Source organism: Neolamprologus multifasciatus, chromosome 13 (genome assembly GCF_963576455.1).
Source record: "Neolamprologus multifasciatus chromosome 13, fNeoMul1.2, whole genome shotgun sequence".
NCBI classification, from domain to species: domain Eukaryota; kingdom Metazoa; phylum Chordata; class Actinopteri; order Cichliformes; family Cichlidae; genus Neolamprologus; species Neolamprologus multifasciatus.
In genome coordinates this window covers 1,131,801-1,141,393 of record NC_140451.1, presented here as the reverse complement: position 1 = coordinate 1,141,393, position 9,593 = coordinate 1,131,801, and the positions used below count along the sequence as shown (strand labels likewise).

At 42.9% G+C, this 9,593-nt stretch overlaps 1 protein-coding gene across 1 annotated transcript in view; it reads right to left on the bottom strand.

Moving 5' to 3' along the window:
• Positions 1-4,577, bottom strand: part of kcnk18 (potassium channel, subfamily K, member 18) — a 16,395-nt gene extending 11,818 nt beyond the window's left edge. The window contains exons 1-2 of the mRNA XM_085182473.1: positions 3,634-4,577; positions 3,347-3,490 (exon numbers count right to left, since the gene is read on the bottom strand). Coding sequence (XP_085038599.1) covers positions 3,347-3,490; positions 3,634-3,862 — 373 coding nt within the window. The 5' untranslated portion in view covers positions 3,863-4,577. The remainder of the gene's footprint in view (positions 1-3,346; positions 3,491-3,633) is intronic.
• Positions 4,578-9,593: the final 5,016 nt, after the last annotated feature.

Genomic DNA, 9,593 nt, shown 5'->3' with positions numbered 1-9,593 from the left:
TAGAAAAAAATTGCATTTCCTGCGAAAATGCTGTGTGGATGCCGTAACGCTGAAGCTGTCTGCTGAAAATAGCTGAAAAAGATTAAAAGTTGCAAAAAGTGTATGGTGGTAAAGAAACTGAAAATTCTGCTGAAAACAGGTGAAGAAGCAGAAATTTTTGCTGAAAGGTGGTGAAAAGCCAAAAGCTCTACTGAAAAGGGGTAAAGAAGCTGAAATTTGTACTGAAAAGAGGTGAAAAGAAATTGTGCCATGAGCAGGATTCAAACTTGGCCCTACTGGTCTCAAGGTGGCTACTCAACTCACTGAGCCAAAGTCATTATCAAAACCAAAAAAATGGAAAGACTGACAATTGTGCTAAAATGAGCAGAAGATGCTGAGAATTGCGCTGATAAGAGGTGAAAAGACTGAAAATTCTGCTTAAGAGAGGTCAATCAGCAGCATTTTTCTGCAGAAAATAGTTTTTTTCTGAAAACAGCAAAAAAAAAAAAGAAGAAGCTGGGATTTGTGCTGAAGAGATTTTTAAAAAATTTAACTGTTAACTGAAAAAATTGTTGCCATAAGCGAGATTTGAACCCGGGCCTCCCGCTCTGAGAACGGCTGCTCATCTCACTGAGCTAAAACACAGCTCAACCCGGCAAGCACAATCAGTGACCACATTGATAATGTGTTTAATTCATTTCAATGGTAAAAGTCATAGCACACATTAGCAGAAATATCAGAATTTTTTAAAGTTCGAACAGAGTATTTATACTAAAACATAGTCTTTCTTCTAAATCATAATATTTGAACCAATTGATATTATTTCTGGTAAATCACAGTGTTTGTGCCAAATCACAGCATTTGTACGAAATCATAGCATTTGTGACAAATCATAGTATTTAGCTAAATCTGTGCTAAAACATAGTATTTGCGCTAAAACATGGTATTTCTGCTAAAACTTAGTATTTATACTAAATAATATTTTTTCTGCCTGTCCGAAAGTCTCCTTATATTTCAATCGCATCGCTATAAGTGCAATGTTAATTTCTGCCGATAAGATCCACTTTGTTCTTACTGTTTGCTGCGGTGATGACGTCACATGCTTTTACGACGGTCCTGCCGTATCACGAGTTGGAGGAGCACTAGGCATGTTTTTCTCCATGAGTGCGGGGGAATAGCCGTGTGTGTTCCTGTGCAAATGTGAGTCAAAATCCCTCCAGTTCTACGAGTCTATTTCCACTTTTAGCACGGGTTGTACTTTGACGTTAATTACAGGGGGTTTATGCTAGGAGATTTATCGAGATTGGTAGAGGCATGTGACTTACCACCGTAGCATTTGTTGCGGGTTGGATCTGTGTACCGCGGTTGTGTTATTTAGCCACTAGAGGGCACTGAAGACCATGTAATTGCTGACCTTTCCTAATTTGGGGGCATTAGGTCTTTTCTGTTGCCTGAGATATGCAGATATTCTTGTTTCCTGCCTGTTCAAATGGGATTGTGGGGCTTTCTTATGTCAGAGCATTCAGCTGATTATTTGTGTTACAGTTCATTATATTGGCATGATGTTGGGAAGTGACGATTGTTATATTTACATGTGAAAATTGTTTCTCCTTGTTTCTTGTTATTCAGAACCACACGTCTGTCCGCCCCTCCCACACTTGTTAAGTATGCCTACTGCTGTACTGTTGAGCTGCTGTTAACTTCCATTAAAGTATATCCGGACACCACTCTCTGTGCCCCACTCTCTGACCGGAGTTTAAGTCCTGAGGGAGCTATCATCCCAGCATCCCAGAGATAACTCTCTAACACTGCCAAATGTCCATGTGCTGAAACATAGAAAATTCTGCCAAATCATAATATTTGAACCAAATCATACAATTTGAGCTAAAACATTATTTATGATTTAGCAGAAACACTGGGACTTGGTAGAAATACTATGATTTACATGCAATACATTGACTTAGGAGAAATACTATAATCAAGCAAAAAGTACTACAGCATAGCAGAAATTCTATCATTGAGCAAAATTACTAAGATTTGGCAGAAATACTATGTTTTTTGATTTGATTTGATATATCTTTATTAGTCCCACAAGGGGAAATTTTATAAGGCTGCCTCAAATACTATGACTTAGCAGTAATACTATGATTTGGTACAAATGCTATGCTTTGGCTCAAATACTAGGATTCGGCAGACACTATGATTTAGCAGAGATAATATGATTTGGCAGAAATACTATGCCTTAGTAGTAATAGTATAACATAACAGATATACTATGATTTTGCAGAAATTCTATGTTTTAGCACAAATACTATGATTTGGTAAAAATACTATGATTTGGCACAAATACGATGATATGGCAGAAATACTATGATTGGGTACAAATACTATGTATTTGTATACTATGAAAGTATGAGGATGTCCTTAAGTTTCAAAGACAAGCACGTTTTAGCAGAATTGTGGAAGTTTTCCATTCATTTCAATGGGACAAAAAAAAGGAAAAAAGTGTAATATTTTAAAAAGTATAATAGTAATAAACACCAAAAGTCATGGCACCCATCTCCAGAAAAAGCAGAACAGTTTAGAGTTTGAACGGTGAAAATTGGCTGAAAACTGAGGAAGTAGTTAAGTGCCAAAAAGCGTACGGAAGCAACTAGATTATAGTGGAATAAAGAATAAAGAGAAACAGGAACTCAATAGTGTGGATGCTGTGAGGCATCCACCCAACTAGATGTGAAGTGGTGCTTTTTTCAAAATAAGCTATCACCCAGCACACAGCACAAGCTAAACTTCCTCACAGACATTTTAAACAGTCAGTCCTTTTTAAGGAAACTTATCACCTAAACGTCTGAATGCAAACACACATTTGGAGCATTACAACCTGAACCCTCACAGTCAGGCAACAATTTCACAGTCCTGCCTTTGATACAACAGGACACTTGATTGTCTGTGTAAATATGGCTTTTGGCCCACCTAAATAATCCACAGTTGTATATGTTGCTGTGGTTTACTGTACATCTGTCTTATGAAACCTCATATTTGAAAAACGTACATGCATTTGAAGGCTTCATGATGAATTTGCGGACCTTTCTGTGCCTGACACATGTCCCGAGGACTCATTACTGTGAATCGGTGTGAAAATATTGGGTGCAGCCTCAGATATCTTTGTTGGTTTTGTGCCACTTCAGTTGAGTTTTAGCTGATTATTCTTCTGGTAGTAACAAGACTGACATATGTTAGAGTTTTACTCGGATTTGACAAGAATACTTTATATCTTTGACACACTCTCTTCTTCGGATTTGCATAAAACTTAAATAAAAAAGCACATAATCGTTTAGTGATTAGTACGGCATCATAACGGACTCACCAACAGTTGTGAAAACGGTGCAACAGAAGAACATAGAGCCGAAAAAATCCCATCTGTCAGGTCTCTGGAACCAGATGGACTTGAACTCGTTCTGCATCTTCTCCGTCACTCCCTTCACTATTTGTTCAGTGGCGGTGCTGTCAGCTGAGAAAGAGAGACGAGAAAACCCAGCGCAGAGCAAACCAGTGATGCTACTGATACAATGATGATATAAAGTTTAATTACCAAACACATAATTCAGTTCGTCACAGACACGTTTGATCTGCTACAAACAGAGTTTTGCTCACCGGTGAGCTTCTGTACGGTCTCTACCATTTGGCACAGAAACGTGTGGTACTCCTCCTGCACAGCGGACGGTGTGTGTCCCTCGATGTATTGGAAGATAAGCGCACCCAGCGCTGCGTACGCCACCAAAGAGAAGTACAGCAAAAGGTGCGGGACGGACCTCCAAAAGCGCGCCGCGCACTTCTTGGACTCATTCTTTACGCTTATGGTTCTCTTTGCTTTCACTGACATCTTCGTCCCCGCAGCGCCCGCAGCCCGTGAGGAGAGCGCCTGTAGTGACTGCTGGCTGCGTCGGTCTGGCTCTCTTCTGCCAAGTGCAGAGAACCGCGAGTGCGTCGCGGGGCCGCGCACAGCCAGAGCGGAAATGATTTGACTTTAATTAGTGCACGTGGTTAAAAATAAATCAATAAATGATGATCTTCAGTTGAACTTTTCCGAACAGGTTTCTGTTCCTGATCAGAGATCAAATTCAATCCGCCCGTTAGAAACACATCCCGACAGCCCAGAGTGGCCCACATATTATCATCTCTACACATACAATCACAGTTTTTTCAACTTTAACTTGTATTTTATTTTGAATATCTTTACAAATAAACCTTTTCCACTTTCTTCAGGACCTTATCCCAGTGGGTACAACAGATCAGCAGTCTGTCACAGGACACAGACAGACAACCATCCTCTCATATTCATACCTGTACAATCACAAATAACTGCATATCTTTGGCCTGTGGGAGAAGGGCATCAGAAAGGCCAGAGGTGGCTCAAGCAGCAGATTCATAACACTGAGGTTCAAACAAAAACTGTTTGATTTACAGCGCAAACTGGAACAAAATGACTCGGTGGGTGTGGATTTACATGGCATGTCTGAAAGAGGAAGGACAGATTTGACTACACGAAGTAGCTGAAACCAAACCAACTAAAAATCTAATGTGCAAACATGGGGGGGGTGAGGTGTGGGGGGGGGGGGGGGCAAACTGAGATGACTGTGGAGAGCAGGTGAGCGGGGAGCAGAGAGCTGCCACATGATGCTCTCTGAGAGTCTGACTCCGCTCGTGCTCTCACCGGCGGTGCATCCAGCACAGAGGACAGAGGGAACAAAACCTCCTGGTCTTCTGCTTCCTGAGTGGCTGTCCTCCACTCCTGTTCCCTCTGCAACACATTAACCACACAACGTCAAAGCGCACATATTCCTGAATTAAGACTTGAGAGGGCACAGCTGGTCTAATCACACCTGTGGTTGCTCTAAAGCTCTAAAATTTACTGCGTACTTTGATTTTATCGACAGCCAGCGTCACGTTACGTACCCACCACTGTTTGAATGAAACTGTGCGTTTCCTGTAACACTCACCCTTACTTGTGCTGAAATAGGCCCGTGCTGCTGACGGCTTCCCATGATGCACTTTGTGTTTTCCTCTCTTTTCACTCTCTGTGTATTTATCCACACCTGTACCACAGCAGAGCGCCGTCTTTGTCCCGCCTCCTCCCTCGGCTGCTCCGCCCTGAGCCAGGTTCTGCTGCTGGGTTCTCCTGGTGTGCTGTTCTTGTTGTTCCTGGTTGTTCACTGATTGCTGAGGTTTTCTTTGAGTTCTTGGAGGATCTTTACCCTACAATATATCCCTCTTTGAGGCGACTGTTGTCATGATTTGGTGCTATAAAAATCAAATGTGAGCAGCTATGGTGGAGTTTGTTTTAGCAACAAACTCAATGGGCACATTTTCATGTTGTCTGTCCTTCATTTTGGCGGTTCTGTTTCCTGTTTTGAGCGTATCCACCCCGAGTGTCCCAGACCGGAGACAATGTGATAAAAAGTGAAAATGAACATCTTGCCCTGTGAGGGTGGATGTTGAGTCAAAGCACTGTCCTTTGCAGGTGATCACTGATCAGAGCGACTGCCAACATGTTGATGTTGACACTATTTCAGGATTCAGGACATTTGTTGTGTTTCCAAGTGTTGAAGTAGTGTGAGAAGGAACAATATAAAGTAACTCTGTGAGACCGTATTATAACAAGCTGAAGAAGCAGCAACTGAAACAGTGATGAAATGTAAAATACAAATTCAAGACTGTGAGATAATTAAGAAATAATCCATGTTAAGGTGAAGGGCCTTGATACATATGAGGATGAATATAAACTCATGTTAAAGCACAAACATCACAGCAGATGTTTGGTTTCCTTCCTCCCTGGAGCGCAGCTCCCCCTTTGTACTGCGTTGTTGTGTTATTAGCGTCACTGTAAATAAACACACTGAACTTTGAGTCCAACCTGCCTCGCTGGCTGTGACAGGATCACCTAACAACAGAATGGACTCACCAGCTCTCAGTGGTTAGGTGTGCCCTCATAAGAAACGCTGCAGGATGTGCTGATGCTTCGTACAACACCGGAGAACTCGGCGCGATCGCTCAGTCGATCGCAGAAGTTAAAGGTATGATTAGCCTCCTGCTTCTGCTGCTTCCTTCTGCTCAGGTCACACAGCCTCCTCCTGAAACTTCAGCGTGGAACGACCTCGCCTCCCCTGAGGTCCTCACAGGTGGATGAATGTGCTGGATTTGTCACCGAGTGTTTCCTGGCTCTCAAACACCAAAGGAGAACATCTGAACCTGGTGACTGTTTCAGGACAGAGCCCTGAAATGAGCCCAGCCAGGGTTAAACTCCAAACTCAGCAGTGTTTTAGATGAAAGCTGAAATCCTGATGCAGCTACTCATCACATTTTCACCACAACAAGGTAAACAGCGTGTGGCTGACTGCTCTCTTTATTTTTGGGTTGTAGCTGATGAAGGTGGCAGGAAAAGTTTTCTCTATAACTCGATTGATCAAAGAATCGATTAACTGCATAAGCGTGGTCACATCACGGGGTTGTCTCATCCACATGTGCAGAAAGCCCTTTAATCAGTCTCTCCAAATAACAACTCCAGAAGAAGACTCACAGCTCACAGATCCAAACCTCTCTCTCTCGCTCTGACAACCACCCTGAAGAAACCAGTTTGCATCAGTTTGAAGCCCTGATCGCTCTTTCCTTCCTCGGCCACGCCTGGTTAAGACGCCATCCACCCAGTGCTGACATTTTGGATCACACACTGTTACCAGCATTGCCTGTCTCACGTCTCTTTCCTCTGATTGTCCGTCACAATCTCCAGTTCCACCTGACCTCTCTGACATGTTTATCTGCCTGGAGTTATTCGACTCAGCACTCTCTCTCCTGCCTCGTAGACCCTGCGTCTGTACCGCTGACCTCCTTCCCAGTACACCACCACCCACCAGTTGAACAGTTTGAAATCAGAACTGGATACCCTGGAAAAATAAATCACAGACGACAAGAACCGAACAGCAGGCAGGTGCTCTCTCTCTCTCGTTGTTGTTGTTGCCTGCACCAGTGGGCAGAACTCCTCCTGGGTTCTGGCTTCACACCTGGAAGAGTCACCCACCTTTGGCTGATGATCTCATTAAGGACCACTGGCTAGTCACTGTTTGCTGGATCGTTGAGACAAAGCCACAGATTCCTGGTTCCCTTCCTCAGTGTGTGGTGATCCAACCCAGAGCTGAGAGGCAGTGTGTTTGTGGATTACCTGATATTTGGATTCCCTTCCTCCCTGGACCCCAGACCCCCCTTTGCACTTGTCTTGTTGCATCATTAACATCACTGTAAGCAAACAGATTCTACTTTGACGTTCCAACCTGCTATATTAATTAAAAGTACAATAAAACAGGAACATTAATTTAATGGAAGAAGAATCCAAAGTTCAGCAGGCAGCGTTTTTCAGGAAGTATGAGCTGCCACTAAAGCAGTTATGCCCCCTTAATCTCTTAAACCGAACGATCCAGCCCTCGGCTCTGCAGACAACAGATGCTGTGGGGTTTCTATATTTAGTGACTCATGTGAGGACCAACTGTGTCAGACACCAGCTGTGGTCTCAGTCTGTCAAACACAGTAAACACTACTTTGAGTTAATTTACTCAGCTGAGCGAATCACAATCAGGTATCAGATATTCATTCCTATAAATAATCAAAATCAGAATACTTCATTATTCCCTGAGGAAGTTGTGTGGGCTGCTGTTGCTCCAATACAGTAACACATACAAACTACAATATGTTAAGAAATGAGGAATAGCACAACACATGCAAAATATACAAGTCAGCGTGTCATAAATCTTCAGGGTTGACAGATCAAGACAGTGACGGCAACATTACAGAGTAGAAAGGAGGGCGTGAAAGGCTGTAACTGTTGCAGTGTTTACAGTGATAGATGGAGGACTGCACAGGGAGCCACAGGCAGGAATGACTTCCTGTGTCGGTCAGTGGTGCATTATGGGTAATCTCAGTCTCTCTGTGAGTAGCCAGCATGAGATATAATAACAACATAATATATGAATAAAGGTCATTTGTAATTTAGGCTTCATGTCTTTCTGTGTTTGCTTTAACACCACATGGAGTCAAAGCTACTTTATGCAAACCCTCACAACCCACACCACACCTCGGTACTTTACAGTCATTATATTTAAAAAGGAAAATCACAGTTCTGAGCCACAGCTCAGGATTTATTTCATACACAATTATTATATTGGGAGGTGGTCAGATGCATTTGTTAAGAACTAGCTGGAGCGGATGGTGGCTGCACAAAGCACCTGAGCTTCATGCAGGGGTCAAACACATCGGTGGTTTAGGGAATGCAAGGATTCAGTGAAGGTGAGGATTTAATGTTGGGACACAGTTTGATGGTCTTATGTTGTTGTTACACTGAACATCAATCACAGTAACACTGTAAGAGTGTAAAATGATTACATGACAGCCACGCAGAAACCAAGTGCTAACTATAGCTAGCATCTATTTTAGCCAAGAGGATCTAATCTTGATTTTAAACATCTTTAGATTCGAGTTGTTTAAGTACAGTTGGAGAGATTGTAACTAAGAAAAAGATATCATGTGAGAACTTGGTCACAATGTCTGGCTCCAGCATGCTGGTGGTGTACGGTAACACAAATAATAATGGATTGGATTTATATAGCGCTTTTCTAGGCCCTCAAAGCGCTTTACAATTCCACTATTCACTCTCACATTCACACACTGGTGGAGGCAGCTACAGTTGTAGCCACAGCTGCCCTGGGGCAGACTGACAGAAGCGAGGCTGCCATATCGCGCCATCGGCCCCTCTGGCCAACACCAGTAGGAGGCAGGTGAAGTGTCTTGCCCAAGGACACAACGACCAGGACAGAGAGCCCGGGGATCGAACCGGCGACCTTCCGGTTACAGATACGCTTCCCAACCCCCTAAGCCACGGTCGCCCGCAAAGACAATATTCAATTCATTAAAAAACATTTATGAACTTTAACCAGGAACGTGTGTCATTTCCAGGAAACACTAAGTGATCATGATGAGGGCTCCGTGTTCACTGCTGCTGGGCTCACACATCATTAGGCTGCTACATAATTCATTTATTACTCATTTATTGTCGATGGAAACGACTCAGGGTTCTAACACCGAGGTGACATTTGACAATAAAGCAACATCACATATATATGTTCATTCTTCATGTCAACAAATAGTTCAAAAACTGCTCGTTTACATATAAATGACTGAAAGGTGTTTGTTAAACTCCCATGTCTTTATTACCATCTTGTGATTATTATTTGTAATGATCCCCAACAGCTTTGATCTTGGAAGAGGATGATGATGATATCCGTGGTCTATTTTGGCTGCACACTTTTAGTTAATGTAATAATTACCATAATTGGTGCGCGACTGGCAAGCTACAGCGCGGGGACGTCCCGGGAGCGTTGGCTCAGACAGCCCTGCTATCTGCTCAGGATCAGTGCAATAAACACCTGACAGGTTAACAAAACACCAGTCAGAACGGCTTCTGCTCATTACAACACTGAATCGTCACAACATACCAAAGTATGCAAACACTGAAGCAGCAGCGCACTGTCTGCGTCAGACTCCACATCGTACACAAAGCTTTTAAAGGC